General features: G+C 49.7%; 2 protein-coding genes across 2 annotated transcripts; one reads left to right on the top strand and one right to left on the bottom strand.

Moving 5' to 3' along the window:
• Window positions 1–92: 92 nt before the first annotated feature.
• Window positions 93–15,450, top strand: SUMF2 (sulfatase modifying factor 2). The gene is made up of 9 exons (XM_004473960.5): window positions 93–205; window positions 1,985–2,141; window positions 9,140–9,254; window positions 9,685–9,729; window positions 10,083–10,233; window positions 11,546–11,601; window positions 13,476–13,560; window positions 13,695–13,839; window positions 14,995–15,450. Exons 1-9 carry the CDS (start codon window positions 145–147, stop codon window positions 15,077–15,079), a joined length of 900 nt encoding a protein of 299 aa, XP_004474017.1. The 5' UTR covers window positions 93–144; the 3' UTR covers window positions 15,080–15,450.
• Window positions 10,820–24,568, bottom strand: PHKG1 (phosphorylase kinase catalytic subunit gamma 1). The gene is made up of 10 exons (XM_012531151.4): window positions 24,401–24,568; window positions 21,844–21,957; window positions 21,094–21,272; window positions 20,641–20,695; window positions 18,157–18,222; window positions 17,715–17,878; window positions 17,274–17,364; window positions 16,956–17,109; window positions 16,692–16,817; window positions 10,820–16,409 (listed from the first exon to the last, which is right to left on the bottom strand). The coding sequence occupies exons 2-10, from the start codon at window positions 21,924–21,926 to the stop codon at window positions 16,164–16,166; spliced, it is 1,164 nt and encodes a 387-aa protein (XP_012386605.1). The 5' UTR covers window positions 21,927–21,957; window positions 24,401–24,568; the 3' UTR covers window positions 10,820–16,163.
• Window positions 24,569–26,003: the final 1,435 nt, after the last annotated feature.

Below are 26,003 nucleotides of genomic sequence, written 5' to 3'. Positions count from 1 at the left end.
GCAGTTTCTGGATATCCGGGAATGTTCAGAACAGTACGCGCGCGCGGAGGGTACCGTGACCGACGTCATACGCGCGGTGCGCTCGCGCATGCGCACACGCGCCACATTCCGCGCTAGAGTTGCTGCCGGCCGCGTATTCCGAGCATGGGCTCGTCGGTCTTGCTGTTCCTATTGTCGCTCTTTTCTGTCCCGTGGCTCGAGCCAGGTCAGTGCGCTGACTCGCCCGCCTCGCGCTGGCGCCAGTTGTCCCGGGAAGCACGAGGGAATGGGTGAGGCGTTCTGCCCTGGTGGGAAGGGACCCCTCCTGGGCGGGTCGGGCAGGAGGTTCCTCCCGGAGACCGCCAGCTTTGAAGTGGTTAAAAGTTCAGACTTCGCAGGACCTCACGTCATTTTACTTTTTAAAGCTTCCTATTTTAGAATCTTTCGAACATAAAAGAGAAGTATATGACAACACTTTACTTCCACCCCACATACCTGTCGTCCAGTTTATAGTCAGTTTGTGGCCAATCTCGTTTTTTCGGTTACCCCTACCATGTTACCCTTATATCATTTTAAGATTTATAGGGCGTTATTTCATTGTATTCGGAAATATTCAAGTTAAATAGCTACAAGATAAGGAGACTGGAAAAAAACTTGCCATACCGTTTTTCCACCTAAAAAATGAATCCCTTAATCTCTTTAGCCATTTAGCATCCAGTTATGTTTCAGATTTCCCCGATTATCTTTTTTGTGTGTGTTCATTTTTTTATTGTAAAATATACATAAAATGTTTTATCATTTTAATCCATTTTTAAATGAACCATTTAGTGGCACTAAGTAAATTCACAATGTTGTGCAACTATAACCACTATTTCCAGAACTTTTTGATCATGCCAAACAAAAGCTCTGTACCAAGGCAGCCGATGTGGCTCCAGAACTGCCTCCCACATGGGAGGTCCAGGTTAGGGCTCAGTGCTTCCTAGAAAAAGAAAAAGAAAAAAAAAAAAAAAGAGAACTACAGGCATACAGAGGAAAAACCCAACTCAGGGTACCCGATGTAGCTCAGTGGTTGAGCGCCAGCTTCCAGCATATGAGGTCTTGGGTTCAATGCCCAGCCAGAGTACCTAAAAAAAAAAAAAAAAAAACCTATATGAAACAATAACTCCCTGTTTCCCCTTCCCTCCAGTCCCTGGCAAACTCTATTCTTTCTGTCTCTATGAATGCCTATTCTGTGTATCTCATATAAGTGGAATCATACAATATTTGTCCCTTTGTGCCTGGCTTATTTCACCGAGTATAATCCTCAGGGTTCGTCCATGTTTTAGCATGAATCACCCCTTTTTTTTTTAGGAGTTAGCAGGCACTCAACCACTGAGCTACATTATTCCCACTTTGATTTTTTTTAAGACTGAATAATACACTTATGTGTATCCGTTCATCTTTTGGTGGACACTTGAGTTGGTTTGATCCCTGGGACCACCTGTTTAAAAAAAAGATAAAAAAGGTGTCCCAGACCTGCGTGGTGAGGTACATACCCCCACGGGGAGCAGGGGATGGGGGGAGGGAGCAGAATTGGTAAGATTTCAACAAGTGGAAAAGAAGAGGTAGAGAAACCACAGGAGCAGAAGTATGAACAGAAACATGCTACATGTATTTCAGGGTGTGGTATCCAGGTTTACCTAGCTAGGACCAAGAGGAATAAAAGAAGAAAGGAAAACTTACCATGTACTCAGCATGTCATATATGTTATTTTAATTCATACAGTCACTGTCTGTAAGATAGTTAGATGTTATCCCCATTTTATACATTAAGAAATTGAAACTTGGTGTAAGTAATTTGCCTATATCCACCCAGCAAATAAAGTCATAGAATAGGATTTAAAGCCAAATTTTTATACCTCCATTTTTCTTTCATTAGACCATCAGGAGCATTTAACAGATACAAATATTGCCTCTTGTTTTATATATATGCATGTGTTACTTGTGATTCTCCTTTTTCTCTGCAGGGAATGGACAGATAACCAGTATGGTCCAGCTGCCAGGTGGGAGATTCCAGATGGGCACAAATGCTCCAGATGGCAGAGATGGTGAAGGGCCTGCCCGGGAGGTGACAGTGAAACCCTTTGCCATTGACATATTTCCTGTCACCAACAAAGATTTCAGGTATGTTAGGTATTCTTCCAGGAAGGGTAAAGGCTCTTTCTGAACTTCATTCCTAATATCTAATAGGAAACTAGCTTGTTCATTGTCACATATTATCTTTGCAATAGTATTGTGGGGTAAGTATCATGTATGTTTTGCAGATGAGAAACCTGAAGCCTAAAGAGGTTCAGCTGACTCTCTGTTGGGCCTGAAACTCAGGTTCCCTGCCTCTTGATTAGTGCATTTTCTGTTACATTGGGCATAACACTGAGAAATATGAGCAAAAGTCAAACACTCAACAGAAGCCTCTTGAACAAGGAGAAGGGATTGGAAGGAGTCATACTTTCTGGGATCAAGCCTGAGGGACCACTGTGTTCAGAGGTGTCCCTGGAATTCCCTTAATAATTGTTTAGAGAAATGGCATTTTTTTAGGAGTCAGAATACCTAGATTTTGGGGAGCAGATGTAGCTCGAGTGGTTGAGCACCTGCTTCCCATGTACAAGGTCCTGGGTTCAATCCTGGTACTTCCTTTTTTTTTTTTTTATAATTTCTCTCCCCCACTCTCAGTTGTCTGCTCTCTCTGTCCATTCACTGTGTTCTTCTGTGTCCACTTGTATTCTTGACAGCAGCACTGGGAATCTGTGTCTCTTTTTGTTGCGTCATCTTGCTGTGTCAGCTCTCCGTGTGTATGGCGCCATTCCTGGGCAGGCTGCACTTTTTTCACATGGGGCGGCTCTCCTTACGGGGCATACTCCTTGCGCATGGGGCTCCCCTACGCAGGGGACACCCCTGCGTGGCATGGCATTCCTTGCACACATCAGTGTTGCATTGGGCCAGCTCACCACATGGGTCAGGAGGCCCTGGGTTTGAACTCTGGACCTCCCATGTGGTAAGCAGACACTCTATCCATTGAGCCAAATCTGTTTCCCTGTATTTCTTTTAAAAAAAAAAAAAAGAGCCAACACCTTTGGGAAGTGAATGTAACGCAAGAGGTTCAATGCCTCCTTTCCATATATGAGGTCCTGGGTTCAGTCTCCAGTACCTCCTAAAATAGTGCTAAATAAATTAAAAAACAAAAACAAAACCTAGGATTTGGTTCCAGCTCTGTGATGGTTAGGCTAATGTGTCAACTCGGCCAGGTAATTGTGCCCAGTTGTTTGGTCAAGCAGGCACTGGGCTAACTAATATAAGGGCATTTATGGACTTTAGTCACCATTGACTTTACTGCAGTGGTAAATCTTGGATAGCTGATTACAATTACATCAATCAGGGAGATTGCCATCAGCAGTGAGTGATGCTTTATTTCAATCAGTCGAATGCCTTAAAAGGGGAAGTGATTCCAGCATTGAGTGAGAATTTCCTAGTTCATCTTTGGACAGCCATCATCTCCCAGAACTCATCAAGAACCTTCACTGGGGAAACGGACTTTGGCCCAGTGGTTAGGGCGTCCGTCTACCATATGGGAGGTCCGCGGTTCAAACCCCGGGCCTCCTTGACCCGTGTGGAGCTGGCCACGCACAGTGCTGATGCGCGCAAGGAGTGCCTTGCCACGCAAGGGTGTCCCCCGCGTGGGGGAGCCCCACGCGCAAGGAGTGTGCCCGTGAGGAAAGCCGCCCAGCGTGAAAAGAAAGAGCAGCCTGCCCAGGAATGGCGCCGCCCACACTTCCCGTGCCTCTGACGACAACAGAAGCGGACAAAGAAACAAGACGCAGCAAATAGACACCAAGAACAGACAACCAGGGGAGGGGGGGAAACTAAATAAATAAATAAATCTTTAAAAAAAAAAAAGAACCTTCACTGGACTGCCCCTGGTTGCAGCCTGCCTGCGATACTTGGACTTGTGCGTCCCGACAGTCACATGAGAGACTCTGATAAAATCGCATACTATTGACAGATATCTCTTGTTGATTCTGTTTCCCCAGAGAACCCTGACTAATACAAGCTCCATCACTCTAAGAAGCCATATGAAGCTGCCTCAGTTTCCCCAAGGTTGGCTAATTTCGGGGGCTAAAATTTAAAATGGTTCAGAAGAGATCTGTAACTTACCTTTATTTGGTAATGCTACAGGGAAGAAATATATATATGGAAGAACAGTAAAACAAATGTGGGAAAATATTACTTTTGTGGACTTAAAAATTTTCCAAGTAAAAAGTTGAAGGGAAAAAATTGATTCAGACACAGACCCAAGTAAGTATAGGGATTGTTAGTATACCTCTTAGGTCCCTTGACCCAATGATTCCACTTCCAGGGATTTGTTTTAAGGAAAGAATTAAGGTTGTCAAGAAACATTTAGCAGGAAACAGATGTGGCTCAACCAATTGGGCTCCTGTCTACCATAGAGTAGGTCCAGGGTTCAATGCCCAGGGCCTCCTGGTGAGGGCAAGCTGGCCCATGTGGAGTGCTGGCCCACACGGGAATGCCGCCTTGCACAAGAAAGCTGCCCCGCACAGTAGTGCCAGCCAACGGAGAGAACTGGCACAACAAGATGATGCAACAAGAGACACAGAAGAGAGAAAATAAGATGTAGCAGAACAGGGAGATGAGGAGCACAAGAGAGTAATCACCTCTCTCCCACTCCAGAAGGTCCCAGGATTGGTTCCCAGAGCCGCCTAATGAGAATATTGGCAGACACGGAAGAAGACACAGTGAATGGACAGAGAGCAGACAACAGGGGGAATGGGGTTGGGGGGGTGGTAAATAAATAAATAAATACATCTTAAGAAAAAAATAACATTTAGCTATAAAGAAAACATTGTAAACAAGTAAAGATATAACAAATGTAAGGATTACTTAAACATCTTGTATCAATATGTTTAGCAAAATAGTATTGTTGATCAATTGCTGTTGAAAAGTGATTTTGTTATGAGATATTAAGTGAAAAAACAGTTTATAAAACAACATATAGGGTATGATCCAATTAAACATTTATATAGAATGCATATACATCAGAATGTGGAAGGATATATATTCCAGTTGGTGTGATAATGGATGACTTTAATTTTATTCTCTCACCTATCTATATGTTACACATTTTCTGTATTGCTTACATATACTGTTTCTTTTTTTGTTTTTCTCCTTTGTCTTTTTTTTTCTTTTTTCTTTAATAGACACACTTTTAAAAAGTGTTTTTAAACAGGAAAGTTATTAAATTTATGGCGGGGTTGGGGGTGGAGTCACTTCTGATCAGGCTTGTACCATGTCATGACAACCAGAAACAAGCTTGATATATAGATATGCTGTGTATGTTATTTTATATTCAAATTATAGCCTATTATATGATGGAAATTCATTGTCACCTCCAGTGAGCCCCTAAACTTTGTTTAGAATCACATGATTTCTATCTGCTTTTCTAGTGAAAGATTCTCAAACTGTTCAGATTCCCTGAGGTTGGTAAATAGCTGTTGCTACAAATTTCTGTTTGCTGAAATTTATTAAACCATTAAACTCTAAGTCATTCTTTTTAGACTCTATTTCTTTCATCTGTTAGATGGCGATAACACCTGTTCTGCCTACTTCTCATGCTTGCTGTGATATCAGATAAGTGATGAAGATCTTTCAGGGAAAAAAAGGGCCAATTTCCCATCCTTAAAACTCCTGCTTAGTGGCTTTATTCATAATCTCCCAAGACCTTCAACTGGTGAATGGATGTTTTAGTTTCCCAGCTGGTAAAACAAATATCATACAGTGGGGTGGCCTGACCATAGGAACTTATTGGCTCACAGTTTGAGGAGCTAAAAGGCTAGCTTCCTCCCGATGTCAGTATCTTCTAGCTGGCCAGCAATCTTTGGGGTTCCTTGGCCCTTCCACTTGGTTCCGTGGACTTCCCGCTGCTGGCTGCTCCCCCATGGCTTCTCACTCCATCTGGCTTTCATTCTTTTTTTTTTTTTTTTTTAATTTATTTATTTAATTTCCCCGCCTCCCCTGGTTGTCTGTTCTTGGTGTCTATTTGCTGCATCTTGTTTCTTTGTCCGCTTCTGTTGTCGTCAGAGGCACGGGAAGTGTGGGCGGCGCCATTCCTGGGCAGGCTGCTCTTTCTTTTCACGCTGGGCGGCTTTCCTCACGGGCACACTCCTTGCGCGTGGGGCTCCCCCACGCGGGGGACACCCTTGCGTGGCAAGGCACTCCTTGCGCGCATCAGCACTGTGCGTGGCCAGCTCCACACGGGTCAAGGAGGCCCGGGGTTTGAACCGCGGACCTCCCATATGGTAGACGGACGCCCTAACCACTGGGCCAAAGTCCGTTTCCCTGGCTTTCATTCTTTATGAAGTGCTCTGAATGAAAGCCCAGCCTGATTCTGTAGGACCACACCTTAACTGAAGTAACATCTTTTTTTTTTTTTAATGTTTCATTGATTTAATTGAAAGAAAATGTATTCTTTCAATAAAAAGTACCAAATTCAAATACATCTCCGGAATTTTTTTTCTGGATGCACTTTGAAGAGTTAATATGGTTAATGAGTCTTATGAATCAAAACTTCACAGTAGTCTGAAATGTGACCTTGATGTCCTTATGTCCCATAGTTATAATATAGGAGTTTTTGGACCCAAAACTGTATCTTGTGGGCAGTCAAAGTCCCAGTCTTCAGGACAGTCGTTTCCCTTTTTCTGCAACTAACTGCAGAACATTCAGAAACATTTGCTATTCTGGAAACTTGAAATCTTCTGACTGTTTCTATTGATATGTTATTGCCAATCAAATTTCTATATCATCTTCGACAACTGCAGTAGGTCAATTATTGAAATGGGCAAAGGACAATTCCCAACTATCATTAAAGTATCATACTACATAAAAGTCCTGCAGTCCTTTTTTTTTTTTTTTTTAAATGTTTACAGTTATCCAGTTTTAGAAGAGAGAGACTTTAATGCCATTGCCTGGTTACTTGTTTTATGCTGTAATCTAGTTTATTTTATGTAAAATGTATATTGAATGCTTTCCTTTTTTATACCTGCCTTAAATAATTTGGCAATCAGAATTTAAAAAGTTTTTGTTTTTTGTAAAAAAAAAAAAAAAAAAGGTAATACAAGAGTGAATAAGGCATTTTTATATCCATTAAATCTAATAATCAATTACATTTACAATCTTATAATCCCTGTGTTAATTACTAAAATGGACATGTGCAGTATTGTCTCCAATTCTCAATTATCTGTTTATCTCTCTCCATTTACAGAGAAGGAGAGAGAACTTAATACCATCTCCTAAGACCCTACAATTATTTAGCTAACAAACCTACAACAGTTCCCAAAAGTCTCCAAAATATATCAGATCTTTCTGTTATAGCACATTGTGTCTCAGTCATGTCAATGTTTCTCAAGGTACAAAGTCTCATTCAACTGTTAGAAAACTTCTAGGAAGAGCTGAGATTCTCATGAGCAGAGGCTCAAAGGGACACCTTTGTCACATTCTCCAGGATGCTCAGGATAGAAGAAAGGACACAAAGGCTCCAAAGAGGGCAGGTCACTATGTTACAGTTGAGAACATCATTTCTAACATCAAAAAACTTAATTTCTTCCATCACAACATCTAGGAAAATTCCCACATGCTCAAAGTCAGGGCTTGCAGGAATTCTGGTCTGTGGGAAGGAGCTAGGGTAGATTGCATTTCCCTTCATGCTGATGACCCAGAAGCCAAGCTCAGAGGATAACATGCTCTTCTCCTTTCTGTTTAGACTCCTTGCAGACACCTAATGCCCACTCCTTCCTTTCTCCCACTTCAGCCTCCCAATAATGGCAGCCAAAGGAAAACCGTGGGAAGCCCAGTACAGAGGCCACGTGGGTGAATCTCTCAGGACCTTCTAGTTGGTTGTTGCAGATCTTTCCACACTGGATGGTCCTTTGGTCATTGGACAAGGAAGGGATTGGCAGTGGCTGCATCCAGGGTCAAAGACTCTTGGAAACTCAGGATTGCATCACTTATGTGCAGACTTTTTTCCAGCAGGGGGCCTTGTTGCCTGATGAGAACAGTCAACTCTTGAATTACTACTTCTTTGAAAAGGTGTTCTTCAATTACTACTCGACATAAAGGGCAGGTCAGTGTTGACTCCACTTTCTAGAAGTCAGTTTTCAATGCAGTTAAAACAGGTGTGCCCACAGGAGAGTAAAATGGGTTTATAGAAAAACTCCAGACAAACAGGACATCTTGCCTCCTCTTCCATACTTTAGCCATTATCCCTGAAGGTCACTGTTCAGCAGTTGAGAGAAATGAGCTAAAATTGTCCTTTTTTCAGCTTCTGGAAGCGGCCAGGAGCCTTCTATTCTTCAGTAGTCAAAATGTATCTTGTCTGGAGACTCCCACATGAGGTCTGGTCGGTGCTAACCACAGCTTCTCTGTGTGGAAGCTGAGCTGAGGTGGGTTTTAATAGGAACCAGGAACACAGTCTCCACCTCTTCCTTTGCACGTCTTCTACTCTTCAGGATCAAACAATTTCTAAGTCTTGAACTAGAGACTTTCAGTTGAGTTCATGGAGGTCTGATGTCTCCACCTCTGTCTCTCTGGGCCTCTACCTGAAGTAACATCTTGAAGAGATCTTATCTATAACAGGTCCACACCCACCAGAATGTGGACCAAAACTGAGAACATGTCCAATGGGTACACAATTTAGTCCACTAAATAAACTAGTATATCTATGCAAAGGAATACTATGCAGCAATAAAAAAGGAACAAACTACATGCCATATATTGTTTGATTCAATTTTATACGACATTCTGGAAAAGGCAAAACTATAGAAAAAATAAAACCATACCAGTGGTTTCCAGGGGCACTGGGGATATTTTGAGGTGATGGAACTGGGCTGTACCTGGATTGTGGTAGTCAAAGTCACAAATTTCCTCCATACACTAATTTTACTGTGTGTGAATTGCATCTTAATTTAAAAGAAAATTTCCTGCTTAGGCTTTCAGTCTAATTCCATGGAGTTCAGGAACACTGTGATATGTGACTTCCAGGATACAGATACATGAAGATTTCTGGAGGAGGTAGGGAGTAGGGTGGAAACCCTATCGGCTAAAATCTCTCTTTTCAGGGAGTTTGTCAGGGAGAAAAAGTACCAGACAGAGGCAGAGACTTTCGGGTGGAGTTTTGTCTTTGAGGACTTTGTCTCCGATGAGCTGAGAAACAAAGCAACCCAGCAGATGCCGGTGAGAGAACCTGAGCTTGCTGCAGAGGAGGTGGGAGTGGGACCTGGACAGAGAGTCCTGTGGAATGTGAGGTCATCTGGGCCAGGGTGGAGAATCAAACCCAAGAACTGCAGGCAGGGAAGAAGCTAGAGAAACCTATCCCAAAGAAGTCAGATGAACACCCTCCCAGGAAATTACCACTAAGCTGGTTGCTGGATGTAGAGAGGCTGCTAAAGATCCAGATACATACAGAGTTCAGGATACTCCCTGAAGTGGCAGGAGCCACTTGATCTTGACTATCCACCCTCTGATAAAAGTGGTGAGGTGCCAGCCACAGCCCCACTTGGCCCACTGAGTCTCAGCCTGAAGTCTCCATTTTGCCTTCTCTCTGTTAGGTGAGGGGCCTAGGTGTGGACTGAGCATGTTGTAGTCATGCTCCTTCTTTTTGCAGTCTGTTCTCTGGTGGCTTCCAGTGGAAAGGGCATTTTGGAGGCAGGTAAGGATTGGTTTCTGAATTTTCTTCCCTTCTTGACCCTTACTCTGGAGGCCTGGCCTTCTTTGATCCCTTGCCTTTCTAAGAAAACTGAGTTACAAAGGATGGCAGGGGAACAGCCAAGCAATCCTGTCTCCTCTGCCCTAATCCCTTTTCTTGTTGCCCATTCCACTTCTCCCTTTAGTCTCATTTATAGTCTCCTTTCTGACATTGGACCTCTCCTCACTCACCAGGCTCTGTCTTCCAACTTCCTTGCTCCATCTAGTGGTAAATGCTGAACTCGGGCATACTAAGCCTAGCCTTCCTCAAACTTCCATGACCCCAGAAGCCTGTCTTCACTCCACCCTGGCTGTCAGCCTGCAGGTCCCGGCTCTGGCATCCGAGAGAGATTGGAGCTCCCAGTTGTACACGTGAGCTGGAATGATGCCCGCACCTACTGTGCTTGGCGGGGAAAACGGCTGCCCACCGAGGAAGAGTGGGAGTTTGCTGCCCGAGGGGGCTTGAAGGGTATACTGATGCCAAGGCCATTTCCCTTTATGCTTCTCCCCCTCCTGCCCTGCAGTGGGGGACTTTTTTTTTTTTTAAGATTTATTTTTTATTTCTCTCCCCTTCCCCATTCCCCCCACCCCGCTGTTGTCTGCTCTCTGTGTCCATTTGCTGTGTGTTCTTCTGTATCCACTTGTATTCTTGTCAGCGGCACTGGAAATCTGTGTCTCTTTTATTGCAGCATCACCCCTCTGTGTGTGCGGCGCCACTCCTGGGCAGGCTGCATTTTTTCACACGGGGGCAGCTCTCCTTGTGGGGCGCACTCCTTGCACACATTAGCACTATGCATGGGCCAGCTCACCACACGGGTCAGGAGGCCCTGGGTTTGAACCCTGGACCTCCCATGAGGTAGGTGGATGCTCTATCAATTGAGCTACATCCGCTTCCCTAAAGGGGAGGAAGGGTCCGTGTTTCCTAGAGCAGAGCTGCTGAAACTATTCGTGCAGAAGGAGCAATTATTTTTAAAAATTGCTAACCCATCTCAGACCAATACTTCTATAAAATGCAATAAAAATTAATAACTGGAAAGATGGAATGAAAAAACACATAAAAAACAAGCCCAATTTTTTTTCTTGGGAATTCCACAGACATAAATTACATTTCAATAAATATAAATGGAACAACAGCATAGGGGGAAGAAAAAGGAGTTACTGAAAACACTCATTTTCTATAGGTGTATGGGTGATTAATGTAGAAAATCACTTCGCTCATGACTTTTGTCAGTCTACAATTCTAACTAAACGAGATTATGTCTGAAATAGATTCCCCACTAAACACCTCTATATACTTTTTGAATAAATAGGTTTATTGATAGTCAATTTTTTTTAGGAGGTTCCAGGGATCAAACCCGGGATCTCATACAGGTGCTCAACCACTTGAGCTACATCTGCTTCCAATAGTCAGAATTTTTATGTGACAGGTTGCTTCGGTTCATTCATCTAGTCTAGGTTCAGTTAACAAGTTTTTCACTGCATATTCTCTATTTCTGCCCTTATCTCGATGTGGACCAGTAACAAATCATTCACAGACTGACCCTGACCCAAGTACCACCCTGAGATCTGTACTGCCCAGGAGCAAATCAGGAAGCCAGGGGCTCCTCCTAATGCAGACAGCGAGTGGGGGGATGGCGTGAGCAATAAAAGTAAATAATCTCGCTCTCCCTTTCTCATCACCCCCTAACTTCCTTTTGGTTCCCTCATTCTTTTGTCTCACCCTGTCTCCACCCCAACTCTTCACCTCTCCTGCCTCTGTCGTCCCCTTGCTCTCCTTGCAGGTCAGGTTTATCCGTGGGGAAACCAGTTCCAGCCAAACCGCGCCAACCTGTGGCAGGTGAGACCTATGTTGACTGAAAACTGCCGTAGCCAGGCATTCTGGTAGGCTGTGGGACCCACAGGGCTTTGTGTTCTGATGGAAATAACTGGGAAACCAGGAAAGCAATGGACAATGCAGTGTCATATATGAAATATTTGCACTGTGCTCAGGAGTCAGTCACACAGCCTGAGGGAGCTGGTGATGGCTTCATAGAGAAGGTGACTTTCCAGCTGACTCAATGAGTTTGACAAGTGAAAACTGGAGAAAAGGGCTTTTGCAGCAGAAGAAACGGGTGCCGGGACTGTAGTAGGAAAGGTCACGGGGTGTCAGAGAGCTGTGACAGACTCAGAGAGGCTGGGGCACTGGGAAGCAGGGTTGTAGGAGATGAAGCAGAGAGTGGGTTGGGGCCAGATTGTGAAGGACCAGGGATGCCGAGCTCAGGCAGTGGGGAGCCAAGGGGGAGCAACATCATTTTGATTTTGGGGGGAGATGCTAATTGGTGCAACTGTGCAGGACCAGATGCAGCAGAGCTGCAGTGATGTGGGGGGGGGGGGGGTCTCAGAATTTGAGGCTGTGCCAATGGCCCAGCAGATTGTAAACACTTGATTTGTGAAAGTGGAATCGGAGGGGAAGTCAAATGGGAGAGGAGTGAGATAGACAGGGTTGGTAATTAAAGGAATGCAGAGGGGTGGAAGAGTTGGATTCAGGTGTGAAGCCAGACTGGTGCAATGGGGTGATGGTGCTCCCATTTTCCACAATAAATAGATCACATGATTGCTTGGGGTCAGAGAAACTGAATTTGATCAGTTTGGGACAAACTAAACCTCTGGTGTCTGAGTTGTTCATATGCTCAGCCAGAGGTCGGGACAGAAGTCAGGTCACGGCAAGTGGCTTGGGCGCAGTCAGCATAGACCTCAGGTGAAAGCAGTCTCCCCAGGGAGACTGTAGAGTGAAAGGAGCAGGTGGCTGGGGTGAGCACTTAGGACACCACCAGCACGTTAGGGAGAGACTGAGCTCTCCCTAGATGACCTTAATTTGGAATCAGAGCTTTGCAAAAAGACAGATCTGACTGAGTCACTGATCTTTGATACACCAGTTTACCATTATGAGCCTCACTTGCTAGTTTTTTAAATGGAGGAAATACCTACCTCACCGCCTTGTGAGGATTAAACGAAAAGAGACCATGGAACAGACCTAGCACAATACCCAGCACATAGTTTGGTGGGTGTTGAGGAAACTCTAGACCCCTTTCCTCCAACCCCTTCCTCTTCCATTTGGTAAGAGCAGTTACTATAGAGTGGTGGCAGCTGACACCCAATTTTAAGGAGAAAAAGAATGAGTAAGTGGAACAAATCGAAATAGCAAATAGAGGCCACGTTTTCATGTTTGGTGGTAAAGGGCAGGAGGAGAGGGAGTTGTAGCTGCAGGGGGAGGTAGAGTCAGGTCGGGTAAGGGAGAGGTAAGCGCGTCGAAAGAGGAGAGAGAGTGGGTTGGGACAGCAGTGGTCTCTGAAAAGGCAGACAGGAGGAGGCACCCATGCTCAGGCAAGGGGGAGCAGGGCCCGGAGGAGGGGGGCAGGAGCTTCTTCCAAAGGTCCTCTAGCAAGCAGAGTTGGAGGCAGGCTAGTAAGGTGCCGAGAGTGGAGAAAGCTGGGGTGGGACGAACTTGACCCAGACTGTGAGGGCAACAAAGGGCCCTTAAGACCATGTGCTCTTCCAGATCCAGCAGGATGTTCATGGGGATAATGGAGGCGACTGGTCTGGGAGCTTGGGATAGGATGAGCATGTGACCTGCCCTCCTTTCCCAGAGAACAGAGCTTTTCTTCTGGGCAGATAGGAACACCTGCCTCGGAACAGGCTGCTAAATGCTTTAACCTTAATTTCTCCCCTCAGGGAAAGTTTCCCAAGGGTGACAAGGCTGAGGACGGCTTCCACGGAGTCTCCCCAGTGAACGCCTTCCCCCCACAGAATGCCTATGGTGAATTCTCTTCGAGTCGCTTCAGTGCTCAGAGAAAAGCCCCCACCCAATCTGCTCCCCAGGGCCTTGGATGGGCAGGAGGGGTGGGCCTGGGGGCCCCAGCCCGTGTAACTGGTCCACCTGCTGTGCTGCAGGGCTCTATGACTTCGTGGGCAACGTGTGGGAGTGGACAGCCTCACTGTACCAGGCTGCTGACCAGGACATGCGTGTGCTTCGGGGGGCATCCTGGATTGATACAGCCGATGGCTCCGCCAATCACCAGGCCCGGGTCACCACCAGGTGAGGGACCTCTGTGGCTGGGGGCTGAGGGTCTGGGGAAAAGGGCCTGGGTCCTGGCTTTCCAGAGCACAGGAGGCCCCAGAGCTGGTATTTGTGCTTCTTCCACAGCCTCTGCCTCTACCCAGAGTTGTGGCAACAGAAGAGAAAGAAAGCAGTGCTTGCCATAGAAAGCAAAAAGGCCCTGGGACAGCTTGTGACATTTGCTTAAAGGCTCTCAGGGTTTTCACCAAGGCAGACTTTGTGTCCAGCATCTTAATCAGATGGGTTTCTCCTTTTGTCTGCACAGCAGAGGGAGGGAAGGGGAATGACCACATCGAAGGTCCTGGCCAGTGGTTGTGGAGTTAGAGTCTTCAAACTAGCAGGCACATGAAAAGTCATTTTCTACAACCACTTTGTTTTGCAATCAAGGAAAAGTAGGCTCAGGGAGGTCCTGGAACCTGCTCCTTTCACAGAGATGGTTAATGCAAGGACCCGAATGGCCGAGTCCTAACTCCCCTTCTAGGACTTCCTGCTTCATTCATCTAAGACTTAATTTGGTTGATCTCTCCATACTCTTTCCAGTCCTGGATCCTGTAAGGACTATAGAGAATCGATTTTCTGTGACCTCAATATAGCAGGTTTCTAGATGTTTCTCTGATCTGTTGAGACCCCTTGCTTATTAGTGTTGGAGAAAGTACTGACCAGAGAGAAACAGGAAACTGGGCTTGCCATTGACTCAGTTCTGCACTAAATCTGATCCTGGCTCTCTAAAATGGTGGCCAGATCCTCTTTCCTGAGCAGTTGGCGAGTGTAGGAAATGGCAAATGTAGTTCTTTGAAAGGTGCACAGTGCCAATGACTGCTGAGATATTCTCATTTCTTGCTGTCAGGTTTTTTAGCAGAGTTACTCTGTGCTACTGGCAGGAGAAATTGTAATCACTCATCTTTTCCTGCCTTCCATGCAGTCTCCCGGCACCACTCTCACTTCTCCTCCCTGGTCCGAGGCCCTTCTAGCCCCTTTCCCCAGGAGTGGCACACGCTCAGGACCTGCCCTTGCAGCCCTCAGGCTCACCAGACTGAGACTGCAACAGGCCCTGGAGCTGGGGAAGGGGAGTTGGTTAAGACCCCAGATCCCCTTCCCAACAAGTGCCCCCTCTCTCCCCTCCTCTGGTGACAGGATGGGCAACACTCCAGATTCAGCCTCGGACAACCTGGGTTTCCGCTGTGCCTCCAGTGTGCGCCGGCCGCCTGGGGAGCTGTGAGCAGCCTTGCAGGACCAAGACAAGTCCTCCACGGGCCCCATGTCATTCCCTGGCCATTCTCCAAACACAGCCGGGCCTCAACTGGTGGACTCTCCAACTTCAGCCTCGGGAACAACCTCCTTCCCCTTCCTCCCCCACTCAGTAGTAGGAGCCCCTCACCAGGACAGAAGAGGATTCTCACCCCCAGAACAGTGGTCATGGTCTTGGCTCAACTTTTTGACTGTCGCCAGGAGCTGGCTGTTTCTATTCGAGGTCCAGTACTAGCCACATAGGGGCCAAATGTGCAAATGGCAGTTGGCTAAAAAAAATTTTTAAACTGTTCCTTCCCCCTTCGTCCTCTGTGAATAAGCAATCTGACATTGTTTCCTCAAGGTAGAGTTTCCCCCCAGTTATTTTTCTTTTCCCCACAGCAAATTGCCTTAGAAGGAAAAGACTTCCTTCATTGGCTTCCTCTGTGTTTCCTGTGTCCCTGAAGGAACCTCATTTCCACTCTCCACTCTGTCAAATGCTGCGACTTGGGCTCTTTAAAGCACATCATCAGTCTTAAAAGGGTGGGCACTGGGCGAACCAAATGGTGAAATGGTGCAGCGTAGGAGTCAGGAGGTAAATAATACTGCAGAGAGACAGATAGCAGGAGCTTCCCCTTTTGTTAATTATGTACGGGCTTCCAGACACCTCTAAAATCGTGTCCCTGGAGAGTAACCTGGTTCTGTTCAGTCACTGGACATCGTGAGGTCAGTGAAACCTCCTGTGATTGTGAGAGGATCCTGGGACCCTCAGGGAAGAGCGTCCAGGTGCCAAGTAATCTGGACCTCCCATAAAGGGACACCAAGATGGCACAGCTAGGCGGGGAGCAGCAGGAGGCTCCTGGGTCATCGTCCCCGTCCCCACCCTCACCCCCCCGTACTCGGCCTGGCGGGTCTGCAGGTCTCACTTGATGGAACACTCTGCTCCCTTGGGTGGGACCCTTGCAAGGGATACTGGCACCAGTTTCAGGGGTTCCTGGCTGCTCACTCCTCCTTTACCTGACACTTCCGGGGCTTCCTCTCCCGACCTGCCGACGCCCCCCGCCCCATTCCGCCCCTCAGTAGTCCTCCTCGGCCAGGGACAGGAGCACGGCCTTGGGGGTGTTCTCGAAGAGGGCGGCGCGGTTCTGCTGCTGCCCCTTCTTCACCCAGTGCCCGTAGATTCGGAACGCGTAGGCGTCGATGAGGCGGCGCAGAGGCCGGAGGGCGTAGGGGTCGCGGATGACGATCTCTCGGGTCACGGGCTTCACGCGGCGGTACTGGTAGTAGATGCGCACCGAGGCCAGCACAGTGAGCGCGATCACCTGCGGAGGGCGGGGTGAGGCCGCGCGCCACAGCGCCTGGCCGGCCGGGCCTGCTCCTCTTCCCAGCCCTGCGGCCTCGGGGAGGCTTGGGCCGGCACGCCCATCTGCGGCCAGCTGCCCTCGGGAGCCTGGAGAAGCTGAGCGGAAACCACCCCCGGGCCGGGGCCGCAGTGCTCTGGAAACCCGGAGAGGTCTAAGGGGTCCGTGGGGCTGGGAGGCTTGGGCTGAAGGAGCCAGCAGGAAAAGCCCTGGGGGCGGGGGTTGGACTGGAAGCTTCCTTACCTTGAACTTGCCCCGGGGGCTGAAGTGCCGCACTTCTTCCACCACATACTGCTGGAAGAAGGGATGCGCTAAGGCCTCCTCCACCGTGCAGCGGCTCTGGGGTCTCACCACCAAGAAGCGGGAAATCTGAGAGAACGGGAGGGGGACAGGAAACATGACGACAGCGCCTCTCCAGCGTCCAGAGGCAGCGGGTGGGGGTCCTGGCCGTGGCCTGGCTTCTCCCCTCCCCCAACAGCGTGGCAGCCTGTAGGCCTGGCCTCTCACCAAGTCCTTCACAGTGTCTGAATAATCGTCCCACTCTGGTGAGCCAAACTGGTAGTTGCCGCTCATGATCATCCTCAGCATCAGCATCTGCTTCCGGTGCCAGAAGGGCGGGGAGCCAGCCAGCAGGGTGTACATGATGACCCCGGTGCTCCACCTGGGGTGCACGAGGGACGGTTTCCACACCCAGCATTGGGGGACAGGATGGGAGACAGCTGGGTGAGGGGCCAGTAGCAGCTCCTACTGCTGCTTTCCCTTCCCAACCCAGTGCCCCTGGCTGTGGGGACATCACTAGCCCTGCCAGTCACCTCCCCAACTCACATGTCCACCTCTTTCCCATAGCCTGGGTGGTCGCTGTTCATGGAGCACTCAATGATCTCAGGGGCCAGGTAACTGGGGGTCCCGCAGACCTCTGCAGGAACAGTTAGCACCAGGGTAGGTCAGCAAGCAGGACTGGGACGAGCAAGGGCCAAAGAAACAGTAGAGATGGAGCAGAAATGGTGCTTGGGCTGCCAGTTTTCTCAGGGGCAAGGGCAGGGTGCTGGCTCACAGGGCTATCTGCATGGGGCCCACTGGCTGCCTGGTCACTTCTGGCCATCCTGGCCAGGACCTTGGGCGATGGGGAGACTTAGCTGAAGAGGTGCCCATCCCTGAAATGGCAGGGGTTTTATTCCAGGGAGGAAAAGTGAGGGGAGGAGCCATTGGGAAAGTTGAGGTGAGAGCATGAGCTCCTGATATGGGCCCAAGGTCATGACACCAGACCTTGCAGCTTCTCTCCTGGCTTCAGTTGGCAGGAAAAGCCGAAGTCCGTGAGCTTGATGTTCATGTCATCATCCAAGAGGATGTTCTCGGGCTTCAGATCCCGATGCACGATGTTGAGCTGGTGCAGGGTGGAAATCACCTCCAGTAGGGCTCGCATGATCTTCCTAGGCCAGGGCAGGCATGTGCTACTCTCATCTCCTACTGTGCATTAGGCACTGGGCAGGGAGACCCTAGCTCACACCCCAGCCGTACTGTGAGGGAGGACTTGGGACAGGCTGGGGCCATCTAAACTTGGCCAAGGAGGCAGTGAGGCCCCAAAAGCCAGTGGCATTGCAGCCCCAGCCCCAGCCCAGACAATCGGACGCCATGCCTCCTGTGAGACCTCAGTGCCTCCCGTGAGGACTCTGGGTGAAGGGAGTGGAGAAGGGGCAGTGTACCTCACCTGGTTTCCTTCTCGCTCAGGGTGACCTTCTCAGTGAGGTAATCAAAGAGCTCCCCTCTCTTCATCCTGTGGGGACAAAGGGTTTCTAACTGGATTGGTCCCAAGGCCACTCCCTCCTTACCCTGCCCCCAACGAACTGCCTCCCAGTCTAACATCTGCAGAGGCAAAGGGGGCTGTTCCCCATGAAGGACCGAGGCCTGGGGTGAGGGGCGAGGGAGATGAGTGGGAGACTGGGAAGACTTGAATAAGCGCTAGGGAAGCTAGTAGTTGTGCTCCAGGGGGGTCCCCCTACCCATGGAAATGGCATCTCTCAGGACCAAAATCAGGGCTGAGGGCAAAAGAGCACACCCTGAGCTCCACCCCAGGGCCCATAACCATGATCAGAATACAAGAGGATCCTGATTTTTCTCAGCAAACAGATGGAAAGAATCGGCAGTGCAAGTCTGGGGGGAGGGAAGTTTTGCTTATTAAGATAATGAATTGTGGTTCAATCTTCTCACCTCTTGGGATGATCTAGAGAGAAGTCGCTGGTAGAACAATCTAGTGACATCTCAGAGGGCTCTTTGGGGCAGTATTAAAAATAGCTTCCCAAAGCACTTCTTTAAAGGTTACAGATATTTAAGCTGCCCCCAAAAGGCTGCCTGCCTGTACAGCTGCAGCTGGTCAAGTCGGGCAGGGTTCTGGGAAAGGCTCCCTGATTTAAATGGGAAAGGATGGCACCTCCTGGGAAAGCAGCGGAATTTCCAGGGCAAAAGGAGCAGAATGAATGGGAGAACAGATTTTGGCCAGCCACCTAGAAAGGCAAGGAAACCCTTGAGCTTAGGTGATGGCAGTGGGGCTTTCTGTTTGTGGAGACAACCTAGAATTTTCAGAGGTGAGCCTTGTTTTATACGATATCTGTGCCATGTTTCCAAAAGGCAATGTATTAATCCAGTTTTTATTATTTTAATTCCCTTTTAAAGATAGTAGCAGCAGCATTGAATAGATAAACCTGTGCAAAGTACACCCCAGGCTCCTGCCTCCCTGGAGTAGGCAGCTTAATTATACACACACTCAGTTAAATTGTGTCTTCAAGTACAACAATTCTGCACATATTCAGTACAGTGGGAATATGAAATGTTCCAACAATTCAAAATCTTACTTGAATAATTTTCTCAAGTAAAACCAGCTCCTAGACTAGCTGTTCTGTGTGGAGAAACCAAGACCTAGCCCCACACCAGTGACTGATGTAGCTGCAGAGATCTGGGTTCTGTGGGGAGGGCACCACCAAGCTGGAGAGTCCCACCATCCCACCCTGGCCCCTGGGGCCTTTTTGAATGAAAGGTAGGACATCTGGAGACAGCTCACAGAGCAGGGAAGCTGGCAGGCCAGGCAGAGTGCTTTTTCTGGCCTTTTCTCTCTAGAGAACTAGCAGTCTCAGAGCTGAAGGGCCTGCTGGTCCTGAGGGGCCAGTGGCCCTGCAGAGGGAGGGAAGGGGCCCATCTTACAGGCCATTCCTAAGGAAGTGGGAGTGGTGGGGGAATGGTGACTTTGATGACGATGAAGATGTCTGCTCCAGCTTTGAGCCCACTGCCACGTGCCTCCCTGGTCTGAAACACCCCTGCCTGCCTCTCCCGGAGGTGCCTGCCTTTCCCCTCTTGCCTCCTGATGGTCGTCTGCCCACAGGGGCAGCATGATCCTCTTCAAAGGTCAAGAGGATCACATCACCTTCCTGCTGCTGGCCCTCCAGCAGCCTCCCCAGCACCTTAAAATCCACAGGCCTCACCATGGCTGAGATGCCCTGCAGGGCCAGGCCTCTGCTTCCACCCACCCTGGCGTCCTACCCTTTCTGCAAGCTTGCTCCACCCCTCCGCCCTGGCTTCCTGGCCACAGGACCCTTACACTGGCTCTTCCTTCTGCCTGGAAAGCTCTTCTGCAGGCCTCTGCTCAGGTCAGAGCCTCAGAGAGCCCTTCTGGACTGCTCCGTCTAAAACAGTCCTCACCCTCTCTCCCCTTGCTCTGCTTTACGTGTCCACACATGTATGTAGGCCCGTGCACGTATCACGGGTTGTTTGCTGTCCACTCCCCATGAAAATTATTACATGAAGTCAGGGACCTTGTCTGTCTTGCTCACTGCTGTCTCCTCTGTTCCTGGAATCATTATTGAGTGGACCATCCTCATCAAGGTACCAGTCATTGGGCTACGCTTTTTCATATAATATAAACATCTCATTCAAACATCACCATGGCCCCTGTGAGGCAGGGCCTATGATGACCCCATAATACAGGTGAGAAAACCGCTCCTTGAAGAATCATTCAGCCCCAAAGCAGTGTACCCAGGGTTCAAACCCTGACAGCCTGACCCCTAGGGCTGATCTGCCGAATGCATTTGTGATCCTGTTTGGTGTCCTGGGTGTGGAGGGCTGGCTGCTGGGCGGGGACTGCATGAGGAGGCTTTCCAAGGGGGCCCCCAAGATGTGGCTGGCCCCAGGGCCAGGTACTTACAGGTCAAACACCAAGAAGAAGAAAGTGCTGGTCTCATAAGTGTCCTTCAGCTGTACTGAAATGGAAATGGTTGACTGGGGTCAGGCAGTAGGGAGCCTGGGCAGGGACATGGGGGCTCACGGCAAGGGAATTAAGGTTGATGGGGCTGGCTTCAAATGCTGGGGGATGGGTATCAGGGTGATCCTCAATGTCCACTCAGGGAGGCCCAGGATTCCAACTTCCATTCCCTCACCCACACCCATCCCCACCCCTGCCCCAGATGTTTTCTGTCCAGCTGGAGGAGGAGGCTGGGGCAGAGTAAACTCTGGGAGCTATGGGGCTGGTGGGACCCCAGGGTGCAGGAGCATTCAGTTGGTTCTGGCCAGTGGCACAGTGGGGCCACACCCCAGATTTCGGTTATTAGGGCAGAATCGTAGCAGAGCAGGCCTGCTGTGCCTCGGGGTCATCACTCACTGATGTTGGGGTGCCCTGAGACCTTGCGCAGGATGTCCACCTCCTTCAGCGTGGCCTCTCGCAGCTCCTGCACCTCCTTGGGGCTGAAGCTGCCCCCACCAGTGACGTCAATGATCTTCACGGCATAGTCCTTACACGTGGGCTTGTGGATACAGCGTCTGACAACGCTGCTAACTCCTCTGTGGGCACAGGGGACAGGTGATCCTGGCAGCCCCCTCACCCCGTGGAGAATCCCAGGTGGAGGGGGCCCGGTCCAAGCTGTGGGAGAGGTGGCTTGCCCTTTTCCAGTGACTGATGCTTCCCCCCATCTCCCTGTGTGACTTGGGAGATGGTGGGATGAAGAGACAAGACACAGAGCAGGCAAGCAGCCCAGAGCTGACAAGTAGCCCACCCGGTCTCAGGTCCCTGGCAAGTCCGGTGCTATTCCTCAGCAGGTGGGAAGAAGCTGTCTCCTCTGAGGGCCATAACCTGCCCTCTGACCCCTGCCACTGCCCAAAGCACAGTGGGGGTATGCCTGTCAGTAGGGCCTGCGGAGCTCTTTGCCGAGGGAGGTCTCTGGTCAGAGGCCTCTTATGCCCCCCTTAACAGTCCAGGCATCAAGAGGGCAAGACCCCCAAACCGAGGGACTCTCCAAGGAGCAATGCTTTGGGGATGGATGTGGGGCCGGTGCTCAGGGTCAAGCAGAGCTCACCCTTCCGCTGGAGCCTGGGTCACCCCCTGCAGAACAGGCGGGAGCCGAGGCTGCCTTACCTGCCCAGGATCTCCTTGGGCTCATAGTTCTCGTAGAAGCCCTGTGCAGAGTGGGAGTCTGGCAGTGCCTCGTCCCGGGTCATGCTTGGTGACTCGGGGTTACTCCGAGGGGTTCTGATAGGGAAACAGATGTCGTCAGCCCTCCCGACCCAGGGGCTGGGGTCCTTGAGGACTCGAGCCATGTCTTACCTTCGTATCTTCTGGCACAGGGCCAGTCTATCATGAAAGCTCGAAATTAATGTGTTTGCTCACAGCAACATTATTCAATAGCCAGAGGTGGAAGTGACCCAGGTGTCCATGGACCAATGAATGGAGAAACAAAATGGGGTGTATCTATACAACAGAATAATGCTGAGCCGTAAAGAGGAACGAAGCTTTGTTACGTGCTACCACGTGGATGAACACTGAAGACAACATAAGTGAGCAAAGCCAAAAGGACACATATTGTGTGATTTCACCTTTATGAAATACCTAGAATAAGCAAATTTATAGAGACAGAAAGTATATGGCAAGTTCCCAGGAGTGGAAGTGGGGAGTGGGGAATTAATGCCTAATGGGTGCAGTTTCTGTTTGGGGTGATGCAAGAGCTTTGGGCATGGATGGTGGTGATTAACTCCACTGAGCTGTATGCTGGAAAGGGGTTAAAATGGGAAATTTTATGTTGTATATTTATTATTACATTAGATATTTACAAATTTCACATTCGTGTAATAAACAACTCAGCCAACTTCGGCTTCACACTCCTTCTGGACCCCGGGGCTGACCGTCTTCCTCCTCTCTGGGCTCTCCTGCTTCGCTACCTGGAGCTTTGAAAGGGCGGGGCTGGCTTGTCCCCTGTGGCCCCCAGGTGGGCCCGGGGCTTCCTGCAGTCCTGTCCTTGCGGGAAGAGGCTACTGTGCCCAGGGCGGGAGCTCTGGCCCCACAGCCAGCTCTGCTGGGGCTGGCACACCCTCGATTTTAGAAAGACCCACAGAGGAACTCTGCAGACGACAAATGGAAGTGCTGCCTCCGTTTTTCTAGGAGACACGGCTGGGCCTGCTTCTCCTGACCGCTGTCAGCCCTTGTGGAAAAGGTGAGAAGGTCCATGAGTTCATCTTCACCTGTGGCTCCTTTGGCCGCTCCCCGTGTCCCAGCTTGTAACTGTCCTCCCCTGAAACGTGCCTCCTTCCAGGACATGGTCCTGTGCTCAGCCACCCTGCTCTTGCTCATTCACTCTGCACTTAGCCAGGACATCCCCCTGCTGCTCACTCGTGCTTCACAGACACTGGCAGCCACGCTCGGCCAAGAACGGTGTTGGGTGCTCCGAGGGGTGCAGCTCTGAATGAGTGAGTCGTGGTGCTCGTCTGTGTCCTCCCTCACCAGTACCTGCATCTCCCTCCCAGTTCGGCTGTGATCTCTGGGCAACAACCTTGCCTCAGTTGTCTCTGCCTCTGGCGCCCAGAGCAGGAGTGTAGCAGGTGCTGCCCCCTAGAGAGGCTGAGCGGTCCTGCCGCAGGGTGGGCCTCGCCAGGGAGGGGCCGGTAGGCCAGAGAGGCCACCAGGGAACCGAACTCCTCCTGCCCCGCGCAGAATTGAGGAATGGGGAAATCATCCACTGCCAGGAACAGGGGCAAGTAGGAAATGGGCACAAGTTGCCACTCAGCAGGGCCAGAGGTGCCTGCAGCCCCGCTGCCACCTGCCTCTCCTTGCCCACGAAGGCCTGACCTGTTTGCAGAACAAATGACAGCCCTGATGGCACCAGGACTCAGGCTGGCTGTTGCAGAAGCCTGGTGTCCCCACTGCTGGGCGCTGGTCACCAGAGGGAGGTTTAGAATAACAACTGCCTCCTCTGCCAGCACCAGGCAGTCTGCCTGCCTCATGGGCTCTCTTTTCCCCAGACAGCAACTGGGACCCAGGCCAGGGTGTCTGTGCCCTACACAAACAAGCCCCATTTCCTGGCAACTCCTTTTAAGCCCCCAGGATGAGCACCTGTGACCCCACCTGCCATTTCCCAAGGCTAGCAGTCCCAGACCCTCCTGCATGGGTGTCCTCCCTTCCCCAAGCCCTCTAGAGTGTACCCCGACCCACCACTGCGGGATGCCATCTCAGGCTGGGGGCTCCATCTCCCGGCACAACTACTTGAGCCAAGTCTGGCTACACTCCTCTCTCCTGGGTGGGGTTGTGGTGTTTATTTTGCCCTTTCATCCTGCTCTGAGGCCTGACTTGGGGCTAACTTTGAGCCTTTGTCCCCAGCTGCCCCCAACTGTATCCTCATGTGTTTCTCAAGACCCCTTTGGAGAGGGTTCCAAGTGGGAGCTAGTGGCCAGTCCTTTTTGGAACATAATACCTCTCTCCCAAACTCGAGAGTTGGAAAACACAGCCACAGGACCACTTTCTGTAGAGGCCCGCCCTCCACCACCCCATCCCCAGAGAAGCTTAAAGAATCAGTGGTGCCACTCTCCTGGGTAGGTCCCGGCTGCCTTCGGAGGGAGGAGAAATGGCCTAAAGGATTTGGGGTTTTGTCTTCCCAACACACCGCCCCGCCTCGCTTTTGTTCATCTTTGGCCCAGATACTCACTGTTATCTCCTTCCAGGCCCGTGAAGGAGCTGGACAGGAATCTCAGTGGCTCTGGATCCCCTGGGGAAGAGGGGACGACCGAGGGCTGCAGTCGTGGCCCGAGCCTACACTTGCGGCTAGAACAGCCTCTCTTGCTGCTCTTCTTTCGGGTTTTGCCACTTGATGACCGAAGGCTGACGTGCCAAAAATAAATCACAACTGCAAACCCGGGATGCCGGCCAGGATCCAGCAGCGGCAGCAAAGAGCACCCTAGGCTGAGCCGCCCCAGGGAGCGACCCCTGGCGGAAAGTGTGGGAAGCTCGGGTCGCCGGGGACCAGGCAGGGCCGCGTTTGGTGACCTCGTTCGTCTCGCTGGAGCTCACTTAGCCTCCAGGTCCTAAGGAGGTAAAGTCAACCTCGCCGGGAATGCACTCGCTCTGGAGCAGGCCCAGGGAGACACCCCTGCGCTCCACTGCAGCCGTGGCTGCCACAGGGACCCAGGCAGCTAGACCGTTCTGTGGTTGCTCCACAGAATGCACTCCTTAATGGCTAGGAAACGTCCCTTTTAGGAATCCACCTCTGATCTGCTCTCCATAATTCACCTAAAGAAGGGGTTCTTAACCTTTTTTGTTCCACGGACCACTTTGCCAGTCCAGTGAAATACTACTGTAATTTATTTATTACGTACATTCCTAAGTGAAGGAAATGCTAGATTGCAGTTACAGGTCAGGGAAAATAAAGATAACAAGTTGATTTTTTTTCAATTCAAGCTCACCAACCCCCTGAAATCTTCCCACAGATCCCTTGGGGTCCCTGGGGACCCCTAATTAAGACCCCCTGAAAACTTCCTTACCTCATTTTATGTTTTCAGCCTGCAGTTTCTGTTAGGAATTTCACATTCCATGAGAAAGCTTATGGGCTCTGGGAATTTACCAGGGTGTAAATCCTTGATCCGAGTGTGCTTTTAAGCAAAGGGTCCTCCTTAAGGGATTCTAAAGGGATTCACAGAATTGCAAGATGCCAGCTTGCAGGAGACACTTTTTTTTCGTTCCTCCTCGTTCTAAAGCTGGCATTTTCCAAACCCTCAATCCTAATACCCCAAATTGGGGGGGTGGGTAATACTGTGCCTCATGAAGCGGAACCCACAAATACCAGATTGATTACCATTTTACAAAGCACCTAGTACAGGATCTCACTTAGACCTCAAAGCTCTGGTATTAAGCCCAATTTAGAGAACATGACTTGCTCAAGGTCACGAGGTGAGGACAGCCTAGATGTTTCAGTCAACTAAGAGGCCAAGGACCCAAGTGTACTTTCCTGTCTATCATGCTGACCATCTTTCTCTCACTCTGGAAGTTTTTGTATTGCTATACAGAAATGAGTTGAAAATGACTTCAGGGTATGAGCCTCCAATTTAATGAAATCCAACACCTGGCTCCAAGGATGAAAACACCTCAATCTCCTCTTAATTCCTCTTAATAGACCCATTGTCCCCTCATTCTATGCTATAGATTTGACTCATGCTGGTGTATACTTTTTTTTTTTTTAAGGTAATGGGGCCAGGGATTGAACCCAGGACAAAACTGAGCTACATGGCTCCCAAGTTGGTTTGTATATTTTTAAG

The sequence above is a fragment of the Dasypus novemcinctus genome, chromosome 23 (assembly GCF_030445035.2).
Source record: "Dasypus novemcinctus isolate mDasNov1 chromosome 23, mDasNov1.1.hap2, whole genome shotgun sequence".
Lineage (NCBI taxonomy): Eukaryota > Metazoa > Chordata > Mammalia > Cingulata > Dasypodidae > Dasypus > Dasypus novemcinctus.
This window is presented reverse-complemented; position numbering and strand designations above follow the sequence as displayed.

What these genes read in the sequence shown, in the direction of transcription:
- SUMF2 (XM_004473960.5), top strand. Translation starts at nt 145, where the DNA reads ATGGGCTCGTCGGTCTTGCTGTTCCTATTGTCGCTCTTTTCTGTCCCG. An exon ending in GTCACCAACAAAGATTTCAG is followed by an intron (nt 2,142 to 9,139) that starts GTATGTTAGGTA and finishes CTCTCTTTTCAG; the next exon opens with GGAGTTTGTCAGGGAGAAAA. An exon ending in AAAGGGCATTTTGGAGGCAG is followed by an intron (nt 9,730 to 10,082) that starts GTAAGGATTGGT and finishes CCTGGCTGTCAG; the next exon opens with CCTGCAGGTCCCGGCTCTGG.
- PHKG1 (XM_012531151.4), bottom strand. Translation starts at nt 21,926, where the DNA reads ATGACCCGGGACGAGGCACTGCCAGACTCCCACTCTGCACAGGGCTTC. An exon ending in TTCTTCTTGGTGTTTGACCT is followed by an intron (nt 18,223 to 20,640) that starts GTAAGTACCTGG and finishes TTGTCCCCACAG; the next exon opens with GATGAAGAGAGGGGAGCTCT. An exon ending in GCCAGGAGAGAAGCTGCAAG is followed by an intron (nt 17,365 to 17,714) that starts GTCTGGTGTCAT and finishes CTGTTCCTGCAG; the next exon opens with AGGTCTGCGGGACCCCCAGT.